Raw genomic sequence first — 25,637 nt, forward strand, 5'->3', positions numbered from 1 at the left:
GACTTACATAGACCTTGAATTTGAATAGTTGCTATCTGATTCTCTATGACATATAGTGAGAGCTCCTAGTGCTCAGACAAAAAATGCTGAACAGGAAATATGATTAAAATTCCAGTTGTTATTCTTGGTGAACATACTGCATCCTATACCATGCCCTGACGCTGCCTGTATCAATCGAATCAGTAATTTGAATCCTGCCTCTTAAAGGTTTATGGATATATATATTTGATCGATCAGGCCTAAATTCATGATGCACTATAAACTTGATTTGCGACAGAAATTTTAGACAATTTATCTGCTTACGTGTAATTATTGGATCAATTTTATTATATGATAAGATTTTATAAACGAACTTGGCACACAAAAGATTATAATGCGGAGGTTGGCTGGCTCTTTTATAATAAATACGACACTCCAATTTACAGAATGCTTGTTATAGAATAAAACAAATAAATATTATCAGACTATACATGCAGCATGAGTAACTGGTGGATAAGCCCTCGGTAAAAACGGATCCGGAAAAGTCATTGTGGCACTCGGGTCCTTGGTATTGTCGTCGGTATATTGTCCATTACCTACGTTCTGCTTTCATAGTTTAAACAATAGTGAGTTCTAAACATAAATATAACAGCTTTAAACCGACTAAGTATGAAATACCTGACAATCTACACTCCTATAAAAATTAAAAAAGCATGAGTAACTCGTAGTGATGTATGATTTCTAAAAACTTTAAATTAAACTTGGCGCTCACAGGTCCTCATGATCATGTGATCGCCGCATGAGGTTCTGTAAATGCGCAGGGCACCTTCGAGCTTATATTATTCACCTTACTGAGGCAGTCAACCAACGCGCGGCTTTATTTTTATGATATGATATGTTTTGATTGTTATTAATAAATACCAAAATTTAAATTTGTTTTCCTAAAAAAATTTGTTTTCCTAATTTCAAACTCTTATCAGTTACCATGTCTTTTATCTAATTTTTATCAGCAGATTTATAAATCTGCTGTTCATTTGTAGTTATTACCTTTCTAGTTATGAGTAAATTTTTGCCTTCCATCAATTGAGTGCAGCTTTCAGTTTCAAAATTTTCAGTTTATTCAGATTTTTCGTTTTCAATATTGCAAATTTTTAATAAATCATGTTCAGATTATGGTGATAATGGATGTAAAGGTACTTCAACCGAATTAACAATCCAACCGTGTGTATGACGTGTCCCAGTAGCCAATCATAATATATATATATATAATAACATATATAAACAAAAGAGCACCTAAAGAGGCTCAGCAAAGTGCTGGCCTATTTACGCTTACGAAGACTCATTCGTTCAATATGTCTCAAAGTAAATAAACTCCTCCATCCTACTCTATCTCTTGCTAAGTTCACTAAGTTGATGAAATCATTTTCATTTTTCAAATCAATTTGTCTCTTAAATAGGTCCTTTTTCACAATAATATCATACAAATTAGTCCTGTGTCTACCCACTCGTCCCTTTAGTGTTTGACATCCTAGTGTAGCCAATAACAGAGACTGGTAGGCAGGCGTGTCGTTGTCACCGCGTAGAACATGCATTGTCCACCGTGCCTTTTCCACTCTCTCGGAAAGGGGCCTGGTCTGGGTACGAGCGCAGAGGGCCTTGTTAGATATTGAGCTAGGCCAATAGATGTGTAGGATGCGCTTGAGGTGCTTCCTCTGAACAACATCTACAGACTCTAGAACATGCTGAGGTACGGCCCAGCAGTAGCAGTTGTACAGGAGCACTGATACTACTAGTGAGTCGTAGAGTTTGATCTTTCTCTTCTCAGTTATCTGACTCCTCTCTGATCCCTGGCACCACAGCTTGTCAAATGACCAGAAGGCAGAGTTAGCTTTATTTATTCTATTAGTAACATCCTGCTCTGATCCAAGCTTAGTACTGTCGACCTGTGTTCCGAGGCAATGATACTCCACTGGGTATAGTAAAAGAGTGTTCAAAGGATTAGCACAAGTACATGTAGTTAATAGTATAGTTAACAATATATCCTGAGAGATAACAAAGTTAAGGTAACAGTAGCCAAAGGTCCTATAATATAAACTAAAGGTGTAATATATAGGACTGGAAATATATAGCCTGACAGTACCAAGAAGCGTCTCGTTTCTCCACTCCTCTTTTCCTCTTAGTTCATTATCCCACTCGTCACAGGCACCAACTTCTTCTAAATACACTCTGGTAAACTTTGTCTTTGTGTCATTGACAAAGAGACTCCATTCACTGAGAATATTCTTGGAGATCTGAAAGATATCCTGTAACTCCTCCATATCTTCACCAATCTCCTCTACATCGTCTGAATAGCCGGACTCAAGAGGCATGTGGTTATCGGCTATCGTAGGGTTGGGTCTTGAGGGGCCTGCTCTTATGTGCACTACAGCTCCAGCTAGATTGAGGGTAAACAATTTACCAGCTGTGCTGTCTCCTTGGGAGGCTCCTATGTTGAAAGAGAACATCTCTGAGTCAGTAGAACACATGATGGATGATCCCTGTAAATATTTGTTTCAACCTCGGCGTATGGGTTATAAACATACAACTATGTTTAATCCTGTTTACAACTTTTAAAAACATGTTTCTTAAAAGTTGACCAGTTTCCTCTTTCTTCGAAATTTCATCTAGCAATGTAGAGCTCAACAAGCTTATAATATATATGCTTATTTTTAGGCAATGGATGGTAAAAACCAGAACCTCTTCAAATATCTCCTTCCGGTATTATGCAGCATCCTAGCTTCTCATCTGCTGATGGTTTATGTTGTCACAGACTACCAGTACCCAGGAATGACAACTCATCTGTCTATTGATGGTTCAAACATTACTGTGAAACGCACAGAGCACCTGACATTGGTGGGATATGGGGAAAATACTGCATCAGATTTTTACAAAACTCTAGGTTGGATGCACGCTCGAGACAGGTATGTTCAAATATGTCTCACAAGACTTGCTGCTCAAGGACGGCTTACAGAGACCTTCCCTTATGCTGAGACCAACCACAAATTGGATCTTATCTCCAAACAGTTTGATTTCCACGGCAGGAACAAAGCTTACTATGCAGGTTACGAGGATGGTGGTCTTGGAAAGGACATTCTTGAATCATACGTTGCTGGAGTAAACAACTACATGAAGAATCATAGACGTCCTTTCGAGTTTGTTCTTATTAACTACCATCCAGAACCATTTGTGCCAACTGATGTATCAACCTTCATCAGCTTCGTGTCCTTTGTTGGTTTGGAAGAAATATCCTTTGCAGTGGAGAAAACCATTATCGAATTTCTGCGATCAGACAAAGTCTCTCATGAGTTTTTAAAACAGGTGTTTCATCCTCATTTGAACAATCTCACCATGGAACATGTTACAATGTATAAAAGTATCAAGGATCTCAAATCAAATGATGGATTAAAATCACCTGTTCCTGTGATAACAAATAGCAACAATTGGGTTGTTTCTGGTAAGTTTTTACCTACTTATACAGGGGGGGGGGGGGGGGGGGTCAGTACCCATACATTGGGTCTTATACCACCGCCGTTTTATATATTTGAGAGTTGTTGCTTTGCAGATGGCATACTGTACCTACTTGTTCAAGGATTCCGCCACCAAAATTTGAAAATTCGATTTTTGGGGGGCCACACCCAATCAACATTGAATTGCTTATACTGGTGTTTGTGAACATGTTAGAGACTCCATTGTAACATATTGCAATAGGTCATTTAATCAGGAATATAATCTGAAAAAATGGTGCGAAACAGATTTAAAATGACGAAGACATCAAGCAATTTGTTTATCTCTTTAGCAAAATTGATTAGGTACTCAATGATTACCCAATAACGACACCGTAATTGGGCTCTCTGCACGATTCTCGTAATGCGGATCTAGCCTCAACCCAATCACCTGATCACAAGTAATGAACAAACTCGTTATATGCTTCATATCTCGGTCATCTGAGAAGCTAGAACTCTTATTTTTTCAGGATAAACGTAATTTAAATGGCCAAACACCATTCAATAAAATTTGGCTCGATCCGACTATCCGAACTATCTAATAAATGCGAAAATGAACATTGACAAATTCCTCGAACCAGTGGTGGTAGTAAGTCATTCCAGAAAGAATTTATTTCAATTGGGCACTCAGTGATTGACCTATTAAGGCCAACGTATGGGTACTGACCCCCCCCCCCCCCCCCCCCCCCCGGTAATAACAGGTAACCCAAACAGTCAATTCCGCAGGTTTTACATGCTTGACCTTGCTTTAATGCTTTCTTTAAAATGTTAATCTTGAAGCCATCGACTGCTTTTAACTAAATGCCTAGCTGCTGTCCCCAATGAAGTTACAATTTCTCCTTCAGGTGCAATATCAAGCAGTGGATTTCCCATCATGAGTTCGGATCCCCATCTTGACCTTTCAAAGTATCCTAACACCTTCTACGAATCCTCTTACTATTCCAGGCAGGGAGATTCTATTTTTGGTATTTCTGTGCCAGGTGAGAGTCTCAGAAAAATTGTCTCCTTTGCAAATCCTTTCTGTCAAAAATTGTATCACGGTTACACGATGTGTTAGTTCAGTGAATCAATGACACACGTTGATAGTTGAAAGTAGATAAGTCAATAGACATACAGAGACCCCACGGCTAACACAGACATCGTATATATTATATAGCATACTCCTGAAATATAAAGGAGTTAACTCAAATTCAAATACATATACAAACACATAAAATATAATAGTAGAATATGAATCACAATTATATGATCACAATATGAAGCTGGACTTACTTATAGCTTTTACATGAATACAATGCAATGAAGTCATAATCGCCAATCTATAAACACATGCCTTATTATGTCACCTTCAGCAAGGTAGAAAAATGCTGTATCTAATATTTCATCTTTTAATCTTTGCAATTTCAGGGGTCCCTTTCATCCTTATGGGAAGGAACAAAGCATTGACCTTTTCATTGACATATGGTATGCTGGATATGAGTGACTACTTCATCGAGAGGATAAAGGATGGAAAATACGAACGTGATGGCACTTACCTACCTCTAAAATCGAGAAAATATGAAGTGGTTGGAAAAGAAGCGATATTCTATGAGACTGGAGAGGGTCATCTTATAGAGAGGAATGCAGAAAATTATGATAAGGAGATCTCTGATGGTGTCTATGTTGCTATGAGAATACCTGATAGAAGTGAAGAGATCACCATGAGACAGTCCATCCTTCCTTTTGCTCAATCAGTGGCAGATGCCAAGAAACTCGTTCCGCAATCCCTTCTGGGAGCTAACTATTTGCTGGCAGATATCCATGGTAATATTGGGTACCAACAGACTGGGTCTGTTCCACTGCGTCCTAACAGTGATGGTCTGCTGCCGCTTCCTGCTTGGAACTCAGCCAATCTTTGGGCAGGTTTATAAAATAGATGTCTTAATTTTAGTGATAATTATTTAAATATTTTCCATTTGAAATAATTTGATTGAAATGGTAACCCATAATGCCAATGATACTGGTACAACTACATTGGGGGGGGTGTCACGTCCGTCTATGTCCGCTTGTCTCATAGAATCCAAAAAGGACAGGACATAGGCGGACATAGACGGACATAGGCGGACATAGGCGGACATAGACGGACATAGGCGGACATAGGCGGACATAGGCGGACATTAATAAACACCTAAATTGCTAAATAAAATGTTCAATTTTTGCTGTTATAAGGGGATCATGTTTTTTGTCCGTTCGGTACCCTATATTTTCAAAACGGACAAAAAATAGAGCGGACAAAAATGGACAAAAACGGAAAAAAATGGAAATAACATTTAGATGCTTCCTCCTCCTACTCTTCCTCCTCCTCCCCCTGGGTCTTCCTGATCTTTCTCAGTCCTCTTCCTCCTCCCCTCCTCAGTCCTCCTCCTACTCCTCCTCCTCGTCCTCAGTCCTCCTCATCAGTCCTCAACAGTCCTCCTCCTCCCCAGTCCTCCTCCTCCTCCTGAGTCCTCCTCCTGGGTCCTTCTCCCCAGTCCTCCTCCTCCTCTTCATCCTCCTCCTCTTCCTCCTCAGTCCTCAGTCCTCCTCCTCATCCTTCTCCTCAGTCCTCCATCCTCCTCCTCAGTCCTCCCCCAGTCCCCCTCCTCCTCCTCCTATTCAGTCCTCCTCCTCCTCCTCCTCCTTCTCAGTCCTCCTCAGTCCTCCTCCTCCTCCTCTTCCCTCTCAGTCATCCTCCTCAGTCATCCTCCTCAGCCATCCTCCTCAGTCCTCCTCAGTCCTCCTCCTTCTCAGTCATCGTTAGTCCTCCTCCTCAGTCCTCCTCCTCTTCCTCCTCGGTCCTCAGTCCTCCTCCTCCTGGGTCCTCCTCCTCATCCTTCTCATCAGTCCTCCTCCTCCCCAGTCCTCTCCCAGTCCCCCTCCTTCTCCTCCTCCTATTCAGTCCTCCTCCTCCTCCTCCTCCTCAGTTCTCCTCAGTCCTCCTTCTCATTTCTCCTAAGTTCTCCTCCTGAGTCCTCCTCCTGAGTCCTCCTCCTCTTCCTTCTGAGTCCTCCTCCTGAGTCCTCCTCCTCCTCCCTCTCAGTCATCCTCCTCAGTCATCCTCCTCAGCCATCCTCCCCAGCCATCCTCCTCAGCCATCCTCCTCAGCCATCCTCCTCAGTACTCCTCAGTCCTCCTCCTTCTCAGTCATCGTTAGTCCTCCTCCTCAGTCCTCCTCCTCCTCCTGGGTCCTCCTCCTCCTCCTCCTCCTGGGTCCTCCTGGGTTTTCCTGATCCTCCCCAGTCCTCTTCCTCCTCCCCTCCTTAGTCCTCCTCCTACTCTTCCTCCTCGTCCTCAGTCCTCCTCATCAGTCCTCAACAGTTCTTCTCCTCCCCAGTCCTCCTCCTCCTCCTCCTCCTCAGTTCTCCTCAGTCCTCCTTCTCATTTCTCCTAAGTCCTCCTCCTGAGTCCTCCTCCTGAGTCATCCTCCTCTTCCTTCTGAGTCCTCCTCCTGAGTCCTCCTCCTCCTCCCTCTCAGTCATCCTCCTCAGTCATCCTCCTCAGCCATCCTCCCCAGCCATCCTCCTCAGCCATCCTCCTCAGTACTCCTCAGTCCTCCTCATTCTCAGTCATCGTCAGTCCTCCATCCTCCTCCTCAGTCCTCCCCCAGTCCCCCTCCTCCTCCTCCTCCTATTCAGTCCTCCTCCTCCTCCTCCTTCTCAGTCCTCCTCAGTCCTCCTCCTCCTCCTCCTCTTCCCTCTCAGTCATCCTCCTCAGTCATCCTCCTCAGCCATCCTCCTCAGTCCTCCTCAGTCCTCCTTAGTCCTCCTCCTATGTCCTCCTCCTCCTGGGTCCTCATCCTCCTCTTCATCCTCTTCCTCTTCCTCCTCGGTCCTCAGTCCTCCTCCTCCTGGGTCCTCCTCCTCATCCTTCTCATCAGTCCTCCTCCTCCCCAGTCCTCTCCCAGTCCCCCTCCTTCTCCTCCTCCTATTCAGTCCTCCTCCTCCTCCTCCTCCTCAGTTCTCCTCAGTCCTCCTTCTCATTTCTCCTAAGTTCTCCTCCTGAGTCCTCCTCCTGAGTCATCCTCCTCTTCCTTCTGAGTCCTCCTCCTGAGTCCTCCTCCTCCTCCCTCTCAGTCATCCTCCTCAGTCATCCTCCTCAGCCATCCTCCCCAGCCATCCTCCTCAGCCATCCTCCTCAGTACTCCTCAGTCCTCCTCCTTCTCAGTCATCGTCAGTCCTCCTCCTCAGTCCTCCTCCTCCTCCTGGGTCCTCCTCCTCCTCCTCCTCCTGGGTCCTCCTGGGTCTTCCTGATCCTCCCCAGTCCTCTTCCTCCTCCCCTCCTCAGTCCTCCTCCTACTCTTCCTCCTCGTCCTCAGTCCTCCTCATCAGTCCTCAACAGTTCTCCTCCTCCCCAGTCCTCCTCCTCCTCCTGGGGCCTTTTCCTGGGTCCTCCTGGGTCCTCCTCCTCCTGGGTCCTCCTCCTCCTGGGTCCTCCTTCTCCTCCTCAGTCCTTCTCCTCCTCCTCCTCAGTCCTCTTCCTCCTCTTCCTCCTCCTCCTCCCTCTCAGTCATCCTCCTCAGCCATCCTCCTCAGCCATCCTCCTCAGTCCTCCTCCTTCTCAGTCCTCCTCAGTCCTCCTCCTGAGTCCTCCTCCTCCTCAGTCATCCTCCTCAGTTCTCCTCCTCCTCCTCCTAGGTCCTCCTCCTCCTCCTCCTGGGTCTTCCTGATCCTTCTCCTCCCTCTCAGTCATCCTCCTCAGTCATCCTCCTCATTCATCCTCCTCAGCCATCCTCCTCAGCCATCCTTCTCAGTCCTCCTCAGTCCTCCTCCTCCTCCTCCTCTTCCCTCTCAGTCATCCTCCTCAGTCATCCTCCTCAGCCATCCTCCTCAGTCCTCCTCAGTCCTCCTTAGTCCTCCTCCTATGTCCTCCTCCTCCTGGGTCCTCATCCTCCTCTTCATCCTCTTCCTCTTCCTCCTCGGTCCTCAGTCCTCCTCCTCCTGGGTCCTCCTCCTCATCCTTCTCATCAGTCCTCCTCCTCCCCAGTCCTCTCCCAGTCCCCCTCCTTCTCCTCCTCCTATTCAGTCCTCCTCCTCCTCCTCCTCAGTTCTCCTCAGTCCTCCTTCTCATTTCTCCTAAGTTCTCCTCCTGAGTCCTCCTCCTGAGTCCTCCTCCTCTTCCTTCTGAGTCCTCCTCCTGAGTCCCCCTCCTCCTCCCTCTCAGTCATCCTCCTCAGTCATCCTCCTCAGCCATCCTCCCCAGCCATCCTCCTCGGCCATCCTCCTCAGTACTCCTCAGTCCTCCTCCTTCTCAGTCATCGTTAGTCCTCCTCCTCAGTCCTCCTCCTCCTCCTGGGTCCTCCTCCTCCTCCTCCTATTCAGTCCTCCTCCTCCTCCTCCTTCTCAGTCCTCCTCAGTCCTCCTCCTCCTCCTCCTCTTCCCTCTCAGTCATCCTCCTCAGTCATCCTCCTCAGCCATCCTCCTCAGTCCTCCTCAGTCCTCCTTAGTCCTCCTCCTATGTCCTCCTCCTCCTGGGTCCTCATCCTCCTCTTCATCCTCTTCCTCTTCCTCCTCGGTCCTCAGTCCTCCTCCTCCTGGGTCCTCCTCCTCATCCTTCTCATCAGTCCTCCTCCTCCCCAGTCCTCTCCCAGTCCCCCTCCTTCTCCTCCTCCTATTCAGTCCTCCTCCTCCTCCTCCTCCTCAGTTCTCCTCAGTCCTCCTTCTCATTTCTCCTAAGTTCTCCTCCTGAGTCCTCCTCCTGAGTCCTCCTCCTCTTCTTTCTGAGTCCTCCTCCTGAGTCCCCCTCCTCCTCCCTCTCAGTCATCCTCCTCAGTCATCCTCCTCAGCCATCCTCCCCAGCCATCCTCCTCAGCCATCCTCCTCAGTACTCCTCAGTCCTCCTCCTTCTCAGTCATCGTTAGTCCTCCTCCTCAGTCCTCCTCCTCCTCCTGGGTCCTCCTCCTCCTCCTCCTGGGTCCTCCTGGGTCTTCCTGATCCTCCCCAGTCCTCTTCCTCCTCCCCTCCTTAGTCCTCCTCCTACTCTTCCTCCTCGTCCTCAGTCCTCCTCATCAGTCCTCAACAGTTCTCCTCCTCCCCAGTCCTCCTCCTCCTCCTCAGTTCTCCTTCTCATTTCTCCTAAGTCCTCCTCCTGAGTCCTCCTCCTGAGTCATCCTCCTCTTCCTTCTGAGTCCTCCTCCTGAGTCCTCCTCCTCCTCCCTCTCAGTCATCCTCCTCAGTCATCCTCCTCAGCCATCCTCCCCAGCCATCCTCCTCAGCCATCCTCCTCAGTACTCCTCAGTCCTCCTCCTTCTCAGTCATCGTCAGTCCTCCTCCTCAGTCCTCCTCAGTCCTCCCCCTCCTCCTGGGTCCTCCTCCTCCTCCTCCTCCTGGGTCCTCCTGGGTCTTCCTGATCCTCCCCAGTCCTCTTCCTCCTCCCCTCCTCAGTCCTCCTCCTACTCTTCCTCCTCGTCCTCAGTCCTCCTCATCAGTCCTCAACAGTTCTCCTCCTCCCCAGTCCTCCTCCTCCTCCTGGGGCCTTTTCCTGGGTCCTCCTGGGTCCTCCTCCTCCTGGGTCCTCCTCCTCCTGGGTCCTCCTTCTCCTCCTCAGTCCTTCTCCTCCTCCTCCTCAGTCCTCTTCCTCCTCTTCCTCCTCCTCCTCCCTCTCAGTCATCCTCCTCAGCCATCCTCCTCAGCCATCCTCCTCAGTCCTCCTCCTTCTCAGTCCTCCTCAGTCCTCCTCCTGAGTCCTCCTCCTCCTCAGTCATCCTCCTCAGTTCTCCTCCTCCTCCTCCTAGGTCCTCCTCCTCCTCCTCCTGGGTCTTCCTGATCCTTCTCCTCCCTCTCAGTCATCCTCCTCAGTCATCCTCCTCATTCATCCTCCTCAGCCATCCTCCTCAGCCATCCTTCTCAGTCCTCCTCAGTCCTCCTCCTCCTCCTCCTCTTCCCTCTCAGTCATCCTCCTCAGTCATCCTCCTCAGCCATCCTCCTCAGTCCTCCTCAGTCCTCCTTAGTCCTCCTCCTATGTCCTCCTCCTCCTGGGTCCTCATCCTCCTCTTCATCCTCTTCCTCTTCCTCCTCGGTCCTCAGTCCTCCTCCTCCTGGGTCCTCCTCCTCATCCTTCTCATCAGTCCTCCTCCTCCCCAGTCCTCTCCCAGTCCCCCTCCTTCTCCTCCTCCTATTCAGTCCTCCTCCTCCTCCTCCTCAGTTCTCCTCAGTCCTCCTTCTCATTTCTCCTAAGTTCTCCTCCTGAGTCCTCCTCCTGAGTCCTCCTCCTCTTCCTTCTGAGTCCTCCTCCTGAGTCCCCCTCCTCCTCCCTCTCAGTCATCCTCCTCAGTCATCCTCCTCAGCCATCCTCCCCAGCCATCCTCCTCGGCCATCCTCCTCAGTACTCCTCAGTCCTCCTCCTTCTCAGTCATCGTTAGTCCTCCTCCTCAGTCCTCCTCCTCCTCCTGGGTCCTCCTCCTCCTCCTCCTGGGTCCTCCTGGGTCTTCCTGATCCTCCCCAGTCCTCTTCCTCCTCCCCTCCTTAGTCCTCCTCCTACTCTTCCTCCTCGTCCTCAGTCCTCCTCATCAGTCCTCAACAGTTCTCCTCCTCCCCAGTCCTCCTCCTCCTCCTCAGTTCTCCTTCTCATTTCTCCTAAGTCCTCCTCCTGAGTCCTCCTCCTGAGTCATCCTCCTCTTCCTTCTGAGTCCTCCTCCTGAGTCCTCCTCCTCCTCCCTCTCAGTCATCCTCCTCAGTCATCCTCCTCAGCCATCCTCCCCAGCCATCCTCCTCAGCCATCCTCCTCAGTACTCCTCAGTCCTCCTCCTTCTCAGTCATCGTCAGTCCTCCTCCTCAGTCCTCCTCAGTCCTCCCCCTCCTCCTGGGTCCTCCTCCTCCTCCTCCTCCTGGGTCCTCCTGGGTCTTCCTGATCCTCCCCAGTCCTCTTCCTCCTCCCCTCCTCAGTCCTCCTCCTACTCTTCCTCCTCGTCCTCAGTCCTCCTCATCAGTCCTCAACAGTTCTCCTCCTCCCCAGTCCTCCTCCTCCTCCTGGGGCCTTTTCCTGGGTCCTCCTGGGTCCTCCTCCTCCTGGGTCCTCCTCCTCCTGGGTCCTCCTTCTCCTCCTCAGTCCTTCTCCTCCTCCTCCTCAGTCCTCTTCCTCCTCTTCCTCCTCCTCCTCCCTCTCAGTCATCCTCCTCAGCCATCCTCCTCAGCCATCCTCCTCAGTCCTCCTCCTTCTCAGTCCTCCTCAGTCCTCCTCCTGAGTCCTCCTCCTCCTCAGTCATCCTCCTCAGTTCTCCTCCTCCTCCTCCTAGGTCCTCCTCCTCCTCCTCCTGGGTCTTCCTGATCCTTCTCCTCCCTCTCAGTCATCCTCCTCAGTCATCCTCCTCATTCATCCTCCTCAGCCATCCTCCTCAGCCATCCTTCTCAGCCACCCTCCTCAGTACTCTTCAGTACTCTTCAGTCCTCAAAATGTTTGTCCGCTAATGTCCAACAATGTCCGCTAATGTCCACCAATGTCCATCCAAGTCCGCCAATGTCCGTCCGGGTCTGCCAATGTCCGTCCGAGTCCGCCAATGTCCGTCCGAGTCCGCCAATGTCCGTCCGTGTCCGCCAATGTCCCAAAAAACACGTCCGTTGTCTCATAGAATCCAAAAAGGACAGGACATAGGCGGACATAGACGGACATGACACCCCCCCCTACATTGCATGGAATTGATCGTACATGGTGTGTAACTGCAGCGAAATTGTTGTTCAGGTTACCTATCAGACTCCGACTACATGACAGTGTTGAACCCACCTGACCAGTTTATAGCCACAGCAAACAACCACTACCAAGACCCCTCAAAACCCTGTGTTAGCACTTTTCCCGCTCTACCTACACGATTCAACAGGTCAACAGCATTTCCTTAATTTTTATTCTGTGTTTCAGTCAGTGTAGCGCTCATTTTCTGTCGAATCGTATTTAAATTCTCAAACGGGGCCGGGGCCTACCTTGGAGTTGAAGGCTAATGACTAAAAGAAATTGAAATTAATGCCTTTTGGAATAGATGTTATTAATGCCGGGCAAAATTATCCTAAAACTGGTCATAAAAGCAACATATTTTGATAACTGATGCACAGGATATCGGATATATTGAGAAGTGGTTCAAACCACTCAGTGGAAGATATGATGAGATACCAGGGAGACACTTTCAGTAAAATCGCTAATCTCACCATCCCACTCTTGGAACCTTTCCTTCCTTCGTCAGGTTGGTATTTTATTTTCTCATCAGGTTGGTATTTTATTTTTTCACCTTTTTTATTTTTCTTCAATTGATGTTTTGTTGTCCAGTTCAATCCAAAAATCCATTTTATCAACAAACAAAAAACACAATTCACCTGGGGGGGGGGGGGGGGGTGCAGGTACTTTTTTGATGGAACATATGCTGACTTTTCGAAATTTCTGAAAATAACCACCCACCCACCTCCTTCACGAATGGAATAACAAAAAAGTACCACGGTACTTTTCGAAATTGTCCCGAATGATCCCCCACCGCACCCCCTCCTTTTTTTTCCAAAAAATTCCTGTTCATCAGTTTTCCTAAACTGAAGATGTTCTGACACCTCGATGTGACTTGTGAGCAGGGTTTGCCGGCATTTTTGAGAGTCATTTTTAAGGTTTTTTTCACGTCTTTTAAGGCCCCTTTTGACCCATTTTTAAGGTCCAAAACAGTTAAATTCAAGGTTTTAAAAGGTCCACAATGCGAAAGTTTGGACAAACGTAATGCAATATAAAGTGCAAATTTAAGGCTTTTTAAGGTTTTCCGCTACAGAAATTGCAATCATATCTAAAGGGGGAAGGTATAATTTCAGAAAAAACCCAATTAGATCTACACCGACCTAGGTATAATTTCAGAAAAACCCAATTAGATCTACAACAAGCTAGGTATAATTTCAGAAAAACCCAATTAGATCTACACCGAGCTAGGTATAATTTCAGAAAACCCCAATTAGATCTACAACAAGCTAGGTATAATTTCAGAAAAAACCAAATAGATCTTCAACAAGCTAGGTATAATTTCAGAAAAACCCAATTAGATCTACAACAAGCTAGGTATAATTTCAGAAAAACCCAATTAGATCTACAACAAGCTAGGTATAATTTCAGAAAAACCCAATTAGATCTACACCGAGCTAGGTATAATTTCAGAAAAACCCAATTAGATCTAAAACAAGCTAGGTATAATTTCAGAAAAACCCAATTAGATCTGCAACAAGCTAGTTATAATTTCAGAAAACCCAATTAGATCTACACCGAGCTAGGTATAATTTCAGAAAAACCCGATTAGATCTACAACAAGCTAGGTATAACTTCAGAAAAACCCAATTAGATCTACAACAAGCTAGGTATAATTTCAGAAAACCCCGATTCTAACATTTTGGTAATGAATAAGTACCATGTACAAGTTTATAATCATGTTTTGGGGTACCCCTTCTTTTTTTTGGGACAAAAAAGTACCATGATACTTTTCCAAAATTTCATAAAACACCCACCCGCCCCTCGCCTCGGGTACTTTTAGGGTTATGTTCCATCAAAAAAGTACCTGCACCCCCCCCCCCCCTCCCCCCCGATTCACCATAATTTTATGTTAAACCTCGGTTATTAAACCTTTAAACATAAAAAGCTTTATTTTCCAGTAATTGATGTCATGAAAAAACTCACTTCTTCAATTTTCAAACAGTTGTTGAAGAAGATAACTCTGTTATTGTAGAAAAGGGCTCGCTCAACTGAATGTATAGTACATATACAGTGGTGAATGTATAGTGTATAGTGTATTAATGCTTTTCATTCATACAAAGTTATAACAAATTCTTCTTGTAGTGCATCCTGGGTTTGGACAGGATATGCCCGCTTAAAATATTTCCATCACGTAACATTAAATAATTCTCAATAAATGTAATAGATTTGTAGTTTTGTAATTAGTTTAAAACTTACATATGTATACAGTGCAGTGGTGCATGTATACTGTATAGTACATACTACATATTATACAGTGGTGAATGTTTGAATTTTTTCCCGATCCATGACTCAAAGTGCCGAAGGCACAAAAGAGTCAAGGACAAGGGTTAGCGATCGAGGTTTTTTTGGGATATGGTAGCTTTGCGACCGTGCGAGCGTGCGTGCCTGCGTACGTGTCGCCCACGTGTCTGCCTGCGCAAAGTTATTTTGCGCGAAAATCTGAATTAAACAATTGTTGGCGTGCGGTGCTGAAATGTTCAAGTACATTGTTAATTTCACCATGTACGCATCCCGCTAGAGACTAATTGATAGCATAGTATTATTATTTTGACTTAGTATTACTATTTTGCACAGATCCGTGTCAGGTTGCATAAACAATAAACATATGGTTACATAGAAATATACACGATTTTCAAATTAAATATGGAATTATATCGACTGGGCGGCGCTCGGCCTGTCACTCCGCCATATCTGCATGCTTATAAACAGTAAAGACTGGGGTCCCCAGGTGGTATGGAATATGATCAAATACTCCATCACGGATCGGGAAATTGAGCGGCCATCCACAAAAGAAAAGCGGCCGCATTTCTTGTTACCAAATGCAATGATCGTATAATTAAGCAGTTTTTCATCGGTTTTGATTCACCATCTTCCTATGAACCGATGATAACTTGATCTACATTGGGTGAGAAAGGGCGCAAAAATCCGGCAGCCGATAGATACAATCACACAGACTCCTCACACAAACTGAAGAAGTGCAATTGTAATTTTTTGGCAAAATTTCATAATGATAAAATTTTACTGTAGAATAATAATCATAAATTGAAATTTAACAACACCGCTTTTAAGATAAACTTATACTCAGCAGTGTTTAAACTAGTCATCCCAGAAAATAACATGAAAACTATGTTAAAAAAAGTAAATTATACTTGAAAATATATCGCGTCGTCAATACTAAAGCCAGAAAAAGGTACTTAAACATATTATGCAAAGGTCAAACACCAGATATGACCAAAATAGTTATCGATAAAGTTTTTCAAGTTCATCTAGGGACAGTTTAAAAAGGTAGTTTTTTAGAAGATCTAGAGCTTTAAAAGATTCCAAGGATTGAGCTGAAGAGATGGTAACAGGCAGACGATTGTAGATCTTTGGAGCCACCACAGAGAAGCTACGCTCACCAAACTTTGAATTACAAGAAGGAACAATAAGAATAACAGCTCCACACGAAACTATGATGGATCTGCTCTAGTCTCCAGCCATTCTCTTGTTCGGTGTTCACGGTTCTTTTTTTCTGATAAATTACCGGTCCCGGCTTATCCCCGGTAACGGGTACTTTCAATATTCGAATTTTCAGTTTTAAGTCAGAAATCCGATCCTGGTCAACCTTTGTCTAATATCAACTTAATAACACCAGAATGTGTGTGTGTCTGTGTGTAATTTCCGAACGGTTATACAAAAAAACGGTAATAGTTACGGGACTGGTTTTTTCGGTATAGTGCTGACAAAACTCTGACGAAGCCCATAAGCAAATTTTATAAAAATCGGCCGGTGGTAAGTGGTTTAATTGATGATTTTGTTCCAGAAATGTGACATAAATGGATGTGAGAGAGAACGAGGAGGATAACATGTACCGTAATTAGTTTAGCCCCACGTAATACTATAAGCTTAGAGCTCACTCTTGCGGCCGCTTTGTTTCAACTGTAGGGAGATTTCATACTTTCATAAGACAGCGTTATGCGTGATATCAAATATTATATAATGCGGTTGTATACTTTTACATTGCAACTGTGACAGTAAAGTCCCGGCCGAAGGCACGGGTTACACTAGTATAGTATAATATAAAGATATAATATACTAGTGTAACCCGGCCTACGGCCGGGATTTCACTGCCGCAGTTAAAAAGGGTAGGAGTAATTACCCGCTGAGTCAAAACCCGGATTAGGCGAGCAATTCTATTCGGAGTGCCCTCACGTATCCAATAGTATGCTTAAAAGATAGTAATTCTTAATCAATAATCAATAGAAATTAACCCTTAACACCATGCAGCACACCAGCCTATCATATTTGTGAACATGCATTACATTGTCGTATGAAAGTATGAACTCTCTCTACAGTCCAAACAGACCGTTTGAGCACTCCCTCCCCTAATAAGTTTATAGTATTATATGACCATGTAATATATACGCCATGTAATATATACGCTACATAATATTATGCAGAGAGAAAGAGCTAGCCCCGTAACTCTTGCCGTTCTTCTCAAGCCATTTTATGTAACATATTTTGTGGTACAAAACCATCAATTAAACCACTTACCACCGGCCGATTTTTATAAAATTTGCTTATTGGCTTCGTCAGAGTTTTGTCGGCACTATACCGAAAAAACCAGTCCCGAAACTATTACCGTTTTTTTTGTATAACCGTTCGGAAATTACACACAGACGATCAGACAGACAGACAGACAGACAGACAGACACACACACACACACACACACACACACACACACACACACACACACACACACACACACACACACACACACACACACACACATTCTGGTGTTATTAAGGTGATAATATAACTTCAAATCTGTTCAGGTATTGGAGACGAACTGAGGCATTGGAATCGCAGATTCGAGATAGAATCCCGCCCCTCGGCTCTCTGGTTTGATTTCTGGACGGAGTTCACTGCCAACATCAACTCCATCATATTCGGCCGGGAAGCGTACGACAAACTCGAACCCATCGTCTTCAACAAGTACATATTCTACAAGTTCGCCATCATCGGTCTGGAAACAGGATTTGTGGACGGTGTTGATATAACCCCTGTTCTGAAGGAGAGTATCGAGAATAGCATAGCTCGTTATCAAGAAACTGTGTACGGTGATTTCAGGAAGTATTTCTCTGTCAACATGTTCTTCTCTGGCAAGCTGCCAAAGTTTTTGGGATTTGATGTTGGTCCGTACCCGACGAACAGTGGGTTTGAAGTGATTAAAGTTGGGTCTGTGGACAAGTACCTGAATGATCCATGTGTATTTATGCAGGTAAAAGCTGTCGACTGTTGTACGTCGCTTTTAAACTTTATGTCCCTATCAAATGCTTTTACTTGACAAGGTTACTTTATTGCCAGCGTTTCTGAACCAATAATGCTCTATAATGTCAATGTTACTCTATATAATCACCTTACATTCCGTCAGACGTGGAGGTTTATAACAGACATGTCAACCAGCGTATTCTACTCTATCCTCCCTGGCGGTCCTAGTGGCAACTACTTTAGTAACCTCTACAAACTTGAGATTAGCAACTATGTTACCGAGGTTTACAAAGTCTGGCAGCTGTAGAGTTGAACAAAGTCTAGAACAGAACAGAGTCTGGCAGCATTTGGCAGCATCTGGCAGCTTAAAACTGTGCTGTGTTCTCAAATTGTATGTTCTTTTTGAAAACTTATTAATTACTTTAGCGCCATCGCGACTCTTATAGAGCTTTAGATTGAAGACTTTAATTTATTTAAAAACTTTCAGATAAACATAAAGTTGAGTCAGATTTAGATTAGGTATCTGTATTCTGTGACCTGTAGCTGTGTCGAATAGAAGAGACAAAACGTTAAATATATTGAAGTAGGGTGAACCACAATTAACTTCGTATCATGGTATAAGAGTTAACGTTTCTAATTATGAAAGATTAAAAGTTACGAAGTGTTATCGTACAAAAACCCTCTAATGCTGACAGGGTCAATTTAGGACAACCCTAAGAATGCTTCTTTTTACATACTGACGTTTGACACAAATAAGTTTTTGATAAACGATTTAATTGGTACCAATCTGAACTTCTTGTTGGATTTTTAGGTATTTCTGATGTAGTGACCCGCTTACCATACCTGTTGTTCTGGACATTATGTATTTTTACTTAATAACGTACCATGGCAGTTTAGATTTTCGAATTATTTGTATAAATCGATTTTTGAAACTTATGTAGTTTTAAATTATTCCTATTTCCTACTGCGAACCCTGATGCTGGACAGGGATATGATACGGAGGGTTTTATCTGGCGTAGATCGGACTTAGTTCCGACATAGTAGTAGTAGTAGTAGTATGTAGTAGTACAGTAGTAGTAGTAGTAGTAATAATATTTCCTACTATAATATAACGAGTTGTTCAAGTTGTCAACTGACAAGCAGTTACAATATTTTACTAACAAACGAAAGAAAAAAATTGGTCATGGTGGGAAACCAAATTTCGATTGTTTTGTTTGTTTTAATCAAATTAGTCAACTGAATTTCTGATCGGATTTTGATAGTTGATAGTCTATCTTTTATATTGTCGTCTCGTGTATATTTTAAGTCAGATGAAGACAGAACTTTGTGTTAAATTATTGGTTCTTTTGTTTTGTTCAAGGTGAAAATTTTGAAAATTTACATATTATTTATAATTAGCGTGTTTTTTGTGTGTGATTGTGCCATCAGGAGAAGTCGACCGAGGAGGTGAAATTTGTTAAGATAAGAATGATAACTATGCTGATAAATTCTTCTCTAGTAAGGTGCACCCCGGCCCCCGATACCTTGTGCCTTACGAGAAAGAAAGAATCACAGTATTGTCGGAGATCTTTCTGCAGTACATTCCAAAATTCCTAATGCGAATTTTACATGATATTACATTGTTTGCAGATCAAAGATATTATCTTGCTGAATGCTTTGGGCAAATTGTCCGATAGTGATACCCTGGGTCATGTCAATGAAGTTTGAGCACGTGGAAGACAAATAATGTAAATTTGATTCTTAGCTTCTATAGCATTATCACTGTCTCCTGTCAAGTCCTTGAATGAAATCCTTATAATATTTTAATTTTAATATTCAATGATTTAAATGAAGAAATTAACAACTTTTATTTAAAATGTAATTATTACCTGGTCGAGATCGGAAACATCCTTTTTTCTCTTTACTTCTTTTTCCCTTTACTTCTTTTTTCAGCTAATTAGCTAAAAGCTTTAAATTAAAATCGAAGAATATGCGCCTACAATTTACATACGGAGATACGGATACTGTTAACTGTGCAAAGTACGATGTACTATTCGATTTGATTACATGATCGGCCAACCTGCATGTATATTGTATAAGTTGTATTTTTTGTGATTAGTTACGTTAAATAATTAGTGTTGGGTTTATAATTATTCAATTAATGTATTAGATTCTTGTTAATATAAAGTACCCGATTAGTTACTGTCTAGTTTATTGGATTTATAGTTGTTTAGAAAACTTTATTATAAGAAAACTTTATATATATTAGTGTTACTTCATTGTTTTTATCAAAAAGTCAAAATAAATTATTTTTCATAACAAATTATTTCCTGCCAGCGCTCTATATATATTACTATATTAGAATGTTCAACAACATTCAAGACTCAAGTTGGACTTACAATAATACGTGTAGTGTTACTGTTACTTACTACTTAGTTACCACCGCACCAAACGCATCGTTTCTACACGCATGAACGAATGAACACAGCACATCCAAGATAACTTGCCATTTCACAAGCTTGATCTGGCCATGCTTGTTAAGGCCAGAGGGGGGGGGGGGGGGGTGTAATGCTTGTTAAGGCCAGAGGGGGGGGGGGGTGTAATGCTTGTTAAGGCCAGAGGGGGGGGGGGGTGTAATGCTTGTTAATAGCTTAGAATAAAAAGTTGGCCGTGAGCTTGTAATCAGCATTTTGTCGACCAACAGTCCAACACAAGGTGAGGCAATGTGCAGCCAATTCTTGAAAGTCACAGACGAGGGGGGGGTCAACCTCATTTTACCTCATTTTACCTCATCCCAATTTTGCCTTTTTTGGCTGGCCTCATGAGGTAAAATGAGGTAAATCTCGGCACAAATTTTTAACAGGTAAAATTCTCTAAATCGTCAATTTAGTCACGAAGGAGTATGGAAGGAGATCTATATGTGTGCTCCTCTAATATAAACAGTATGAAATGGTTAACTTTATTCGAGGTCTCAGGTCTCTACAATGTCGGGAAGTTCCTGCAAGAATTTGCGCATTGCGCTTGAAGCACAAGATTCACAGCGCAAAAAGCGAAGGTCGTAGAGACATGAGACCTTGACTAAAGTTAACCATTTCATACCATTGCTATAAGAGTATGCCACTTTTAGAGTCCTGAACACACTCCCATATCTCTTAATCGTCAATTATATGAATTTTACCTGTTAAAATATATCATCTTTAACTGATATCAATTTAGTTTAACACTGTTAGTTTTAAAAAAGAAAATAATACTTCACACCAAATAAAACTAACACATAATATGAGAATATAAAAAGGAAGGTTTTCTTGGAGACCTGGACCGAGCATCAAAATAGTGTACATTACTGCTGCTGTCATTGTCAAGACTCAAGAATAAGAGAGTCTAGTTGTGGGATTATGCTGGATAACAGATATGATAAGTGGTAACATCCTACAAAAGAATGTTAGCTTACTAAGGAATTTTCCTCTTACTGAATCATACAAGAAGTTAACTAAGTTCCTCCTAGTCCTAAGCATTATCTTGTTTCAGAGGGAATGAGTGATTTAAAAAGATGAGGCCAAAGAGTTAGTTGTAAAGAAGGCATTTGTACTCTGTAATTTCTAAGCTAATTTTTTTCGATATTTATAGCTATTTACTGATCTTGTCTTGACGTATCAGCAAAAGATCACTGCAACTGGACCTCGTTAGTTGTTAGTCATGTTATGCTGATCCAGTTAGTGACGAGCTATGAAGTAATCATTCGACCTCATTTAATACTGATGCTATCAATGACGAGCTATGAAGTAATCAGTGGATCTCGTCAATGCTCATCCTGTCCGGACTGTCAGTGACGAGTTATGAAGAAATAAATGGCAAGTTGGTGCAGTCTATGCACGGTCCATACAACAACAAGAGAACACTCCATGCACAGTCCCTGCACGGTCAGTCCCTGCACACTCCCTGCACGGTCTATGCACACTCCCTGCGGCTACTAACCGGTCACTAGCCGGCTATTAACTTGGCTCTAAAGCAGACCTACTTAGTAGGTCTGCTTAGTTGGTTAGTAGCCGGTAGGTCTGCTTTAGAGCTCAGCTAATCGCCGGCTAGTGACCGCCTAGTAGCCGGTTAGTAGCCACTTTGTGGTCACTAGCCGGCTAGTAGCCGGTTAGTAGCCGGCTAGTGACCACTTTTTAAGTGCCGGTTAGTAGCCGGTTTGGTAATGTGAAGTTGAGAAGCTGTTATTACAAAAGTGGCTACTAGCCGGTGTTCATATGTTACTGTGCAGGGACCTTGCAGGGACCGTGCATAGACCGTGCAGGGAGTGTGCAGGGACTGAGTGTGCAGGGACTGACCGTGCAGGGACCGTGCATCAAGTGTTCATTGTGCAGGGACCGTGCAGGGACCGTGCATGGAGTGTTCTCTTGTTGTTGCATGGACCGTGCAGGGACCGTGCATAGACTGTCCGGAGCTAAACGACCAACTTCCCAAATAAATGAAGACCTCATTAATTCCCTTGTTCCAAGAAGATATTCCTCTGGTAACAACCCCTTCGGCCTTCTGGCCTGCTTCTGAACATAATATGAAGATGCGAAAACCTAGTCTACCTAAATTGGAACTTGCTGACTGCATCATGGAAAATGGATAACAATCGAGAAATGATAATCAGTGCCAGGATATAATCAAAGTTGAATTTGGAATCCAAGGAAAACCTTCCTTTTTTATATTACCATATTGTGCATTAGTTTGGTGTGAAGTATTATGTTCTTTTAAAAAACTAACAGTGTTAAACTAAATTGATATCAGTTAAAGATGATATATTTTAACAGGTAAAATTCATATAATTGACGATTAAGAGATATCGGAGTGTGTTCAGGACTCTGAAAGTGGCATACTCTCATTGCAATGGTATGAAATGGTTAACTTTAGTCAAGGTCTCATGTCTCTACAACCTTCGCTTTTGGCGCAGTGAATCTTGCGCTTCAGCGCAATGCAAAAATTCCTGCAGGAACTTCCCGACATTGTAGAGACCTGACACCTCGACTAAAGTTAACCATTTCCTACTGTTTATATTAGAGGAGCACACATTTAGAACTCCTCCCATACTCCTTCATGACTAAATTGACGATTTAGAGAATTTTACCTGTTAAAAATTGGTGAAAAATATGGGCGTGGCCCATGTCAGTATTATACGAAACCGTAGAGACACAAAATTTTTTTTGGTTGTTCCTGACCCTATAGAGCAACTAATTAGAGGTGATATCTAATTATTTGAACGAAAAGTGGTTTTGTGAACCGCCCTATATTCTACAGCGAATCATGAACATTGAACATGTACATATAATATAATATTACATAAGAACTTAGAATTGTATGAAGTATGAGTTTATATGAGAAATTTATTATGAAATGACCTTTCACTATGCAATTTCGACTAAATTCATGTAGATATCCAATCCAGTTCCATGCACAACTGTTGTTTACATTTGGTCTAGTTAGACACAATTTGTTTCAGAGTGACTCGATAATCGCAATATCAAATTAAGATATTATTTAAATGGTCCATGTCATGCAATGCGGAAATATCCCCATAAATTGGCAACTGCCAAAGTGACATGCTAAAGTTGTAAGCAGTCATCACTTGCTTCAGATTCGTAGATTATTTGTAGTAATTTAGGTTACGAACAACAAAAACGAAAGTAATAATTATGGTAAAAAAGGGTAAGAAACAAAATTATTAACAATCCAATTACCACAAAATACACTTCCTAATTACTCTGACTTATAACGCCCTACATCTACTGTAAAACACACGTCCTTACTCTACCCTTACTTATCACCCTCGTTAACCGTCTCTAACGGAGTCTTACCCTTAAACTACACTTACATAACACTGCACTTTTAGCCCTCGCTGACCGTCCTTATATCAGGCCCAAATCCACTATAGTTCATTCTCGCTCTACCTGAGCCCGATTGTTGTTGACACGAACCCACTCGTGTTGGATTAACCCGTGTTAACCCTGGCTACAACACAGCCTATTCCTGCTCTCCTGAGTTAACCAATGTTGACTCTCCCTACGCTTAAGCCAGACTGCTCATTTCCTCCGCACAGTTCCACTAACTACAGTCCACGATAATGCTCTCTCCGGGATCCTAACGTAACAGGTCCTGGCTCCAAAGTGTCCTACATCAATGGCCCTCGATTCGGGCAAACTCAATCTCCTTCTTCCAGGTCCAGCCCCCAGATATAAATACTGACCCGTCCGTGGTTTTTCACCCGACCTCTCTAACCAGACTCACGTGCCCCTGCTCACACCTTTGGCAGCTGGTCTTATCTCCCACTAAAGCTTCATTGTCCCGAGTCCAGGTGTTACGACTATTCATCTTTTTACCAAAGCTTCCTGTCTGATGACCTCTGAATCCATAGTTTGTTAGAACTCACATCTATCTTTGACTCTATATCTACACAAAGGCTTTACGTCTGAGGTTTCCTAAATTCATTGTCTCTCCTCCAGAGTGACATATTTCTCGTCCGTCCAGGTGAGGTCCAACACACAATCTCCATTGTATTCTCTTTCTCTAACTTTCCCTAACCACAGACCAGAACTGGATGTTCCACTTCCACTGCCTTATTACACAATACTGCCTTATTACACAATACTGCCTTATTACACAATACTATCTAAAATCTATCAAATAATCTAGATCAAATAATCACGGCTTACACAACTTTACAAAATATGATCTTTTTTAGAACTTTACTATAATATGTAGTATAATAATTTAATAGAACATCTCGTACTACAGACTATATTCCATATCAGCTTCTATTCGCTCAATATTCACAGCTTACACAACTTTACAAAATCTGATCTTTTTTAGAACTTTACTATAATAGTATAATAATTTAATAGAAAATCTCGTACTACAGACTCTATTCCATGCTTGCTCCTAATCACTAAATATTCACGGCTTACACAACTTTACAAAATCTGAGCTTTTTTAGAACTTTACTATGATAGTGCATATAATAACTTTATAGAAAATCTCGTACTACAGACTATCGTTCCAAGACTATCTTCAACTCACTTTTCAAAATTCTTACTCTACCAAACTCATTACTCTGTCCCAGAACCAAATAAAATTGTTCCTTTTTGAACACCATGACGGGTCATCTATTTACTGTTCATCTTCATGTTATGTTCTATTGTCTATATAAGTATAATGCTTGACTTACTTCACTCCGTCTTAATTATGTCTGACTCTGTACAACATGGCGAAATCAGTTCTTCTGACGATCCCCCTGCTCCTCCTCCTCGTGTCACTTTGTACTTTATGTCGGGTACTTTTCCCCACTCCACTTGTTGCCCCGACAGCTCCGACTCCGACTCCAAGTCCTCCTATCCAAAATGATATGGTGAGCAGCTCCTCTCCGGATGATTAGATTCGCTCCCTATCTTCATTTCCAGGTATGTATTGATCAGCTTTTCTCCACCGCCCCTGGGGGATGATAATCCCCCATAGTTATTCAATCCAGTCTAAGTTTACTTTATAAATTCGATACTCTTCCACATCTATCAAATTTTTTCGTTTTTAGGTTGGAAAAATACCGTAAAACCTTTTGGATTCAACTGCTCCTACTAGAATGTTTTTACAACCTGGTAAGTCTCCAAGTCTCCAGGTCTCCTCTCAACATCGTTCCATTGTTTCTTTTACTGTGTATCTCTCTTGTTCCACTAATGTTCCTCTTAATTGTCAACCTCTCTGCGTCTCTCTCTTCTTCTCACACCATGTCTCCGTCTTCCACTCGTTTTCCAACATTTTGGACAGTCCCCTGTATTATCGTACTGTTCTTTCCTCCAGATTTCCATATCTGTGTCTTCTTCTAATGTTTCACGTGTCTCCTTCTAATGTTTCACGTGTCTCTTCCCAATGTCTCCATGTGTCTACATCCAATGTCTACATGTGTCTTCTTCCAATGTGTTCACAATTCACATGTCTCCTTCACAGGTCTCCACGTGTTTCCTCCCAATGTTTTCATATGTCTCTTTCCAATGCCATGTGTCTTCTTTAGGCTATCCATTATCGGTATGAAATCTTTTATCTAGATAAACAGATAAAAATTTAGGTTTTATCTAGATAAAACCGATAAAACCGATAATTTTTCTGCTGAAGGCCAAAGCCAAAATGTTTTC

The 25,637-nt window shown here is 43.3% G+C and overlaps 3 protein-coding genes across 5 annotated transcripts in view; 2 read left to right on the forward strand and 1 right to left on the reverse strand.

The window, feature by feature from the left end:
- LOC134815018 (penicillin acylase 2 proenzyme-like) overlaps positions 1 to 19,551 on the forward strand; it is a 79,574-nt gene extending 60,023 nt beyond the window's left edge. The window contains exons 2-8 of one of the 2 annotated variants that reach the window (XM_063823454.1): positions 2,692 to 3,472; positions 4,367 to 4,501; positions 4,929 to 5,423; positions 12,213 to 12,348; positions 12,578 to 12,705; positions 17,052 to 17,497; positions 17,651 to 19,551. In XM_063823454.1, coding sequence (XP_063679524.1) covers positions 2,695 to 3,472; positions 4,367 to 4,501; positions 4,929 to 5,423; positions 12,213 to 12,348; positions 12,578 to 12,705; positions 17,052 to 17,497; positions 17,651 to 17,794 — 2,262 coding nt within the window. In that variant the 5' untranslated portion in view covers positions 2,692 to 2,694 and the 3' untranslated portion in view covers positions 17,795 to 19,551. Of the gene's footprint in view, positions 1 to 2,688; positions 3,473 to 4,366; positions 4,502 to 4,928; positions 5,424 to 12,212; positions 12,349 to 12,577; positions 12,706 to 17,051; positions 17,498 to 17,650 lie in introns of those variants that run through there. The other variant, XM_063823452.1, reaches the window with a different exon arrangement.
- Positions 1 to 25,637, forward strand: part of LOC134815019 (GTP-binding protein 4-like) — a 56,352-nt gene that overhangs the window by 8,903 nt on the left and 21,812 nt on the right. The window contains exon 1 of one of the 2 annotated variants that reach the window (XM_063823456.1): positions 5,480 to 5,489. The exons of the other annotated variant lie outside the window; for it this stretch is intronic. The gene's annotated coding sequence lies outside the window, so the exon portion shown is untranslated. Of the gene's footprint in view, positions 1 to 5,479; positions 5,490 to 25,637 lie in introns of those variants that run through there. 2 annotated transcript variants of the gene reach the window in all.
- LOC134815458 (uncharacterized) lies at positions 1,299 to 2,504 on the reverse strand. Its single transcript, XM_063823993.1, has 2 exons — positions 2,120 to 2,504; positions 1,299 to 1,948 (listed from the first exon to the last, which is right to left on the reverse strand). Exons 1-2 carry the CDS (start codon positions 2,502 to 2,504, stop codon positions 1,299 to 1,301), a joined length of 1,035 nt encoding a protein of 344 aa, XP_063680063.1.

This window comes from Bolinopsis microptera, chromosome 5 (genome assembly GCF_026151205.1).
Source record: "Bolinopsis microptera isolate Bmic1 chromosome 5, MBARI_Bmic_1.0, whole genome shotgun sequence".
Lineage (NCBI taxonomy): Eukaryota > Metazoa > Ctenophora > Tentaculata > Lobata > Bolinopsidae > Bolinopsis > Bolinopsis microptera.

What these genes read in the sequence shown, in the direction of transcription:
- LOC134815458 (XM_063823993.1), bottom strand. Translation starts at nt 2,504, where the DNA reads ATGTGTTCTACTGACTCAGAGATGTTCTCTTTCAACATAGGAGCCTCC. An exon ending in GAGAAACGAGACGCTTCTTG is followed by an intron (nt 1,949 to 2,119) that starts GTACTGTCAGGC and finishes TACTATACCCAG; the next exon opens with TGGAGTATCATTGCCTCGGA.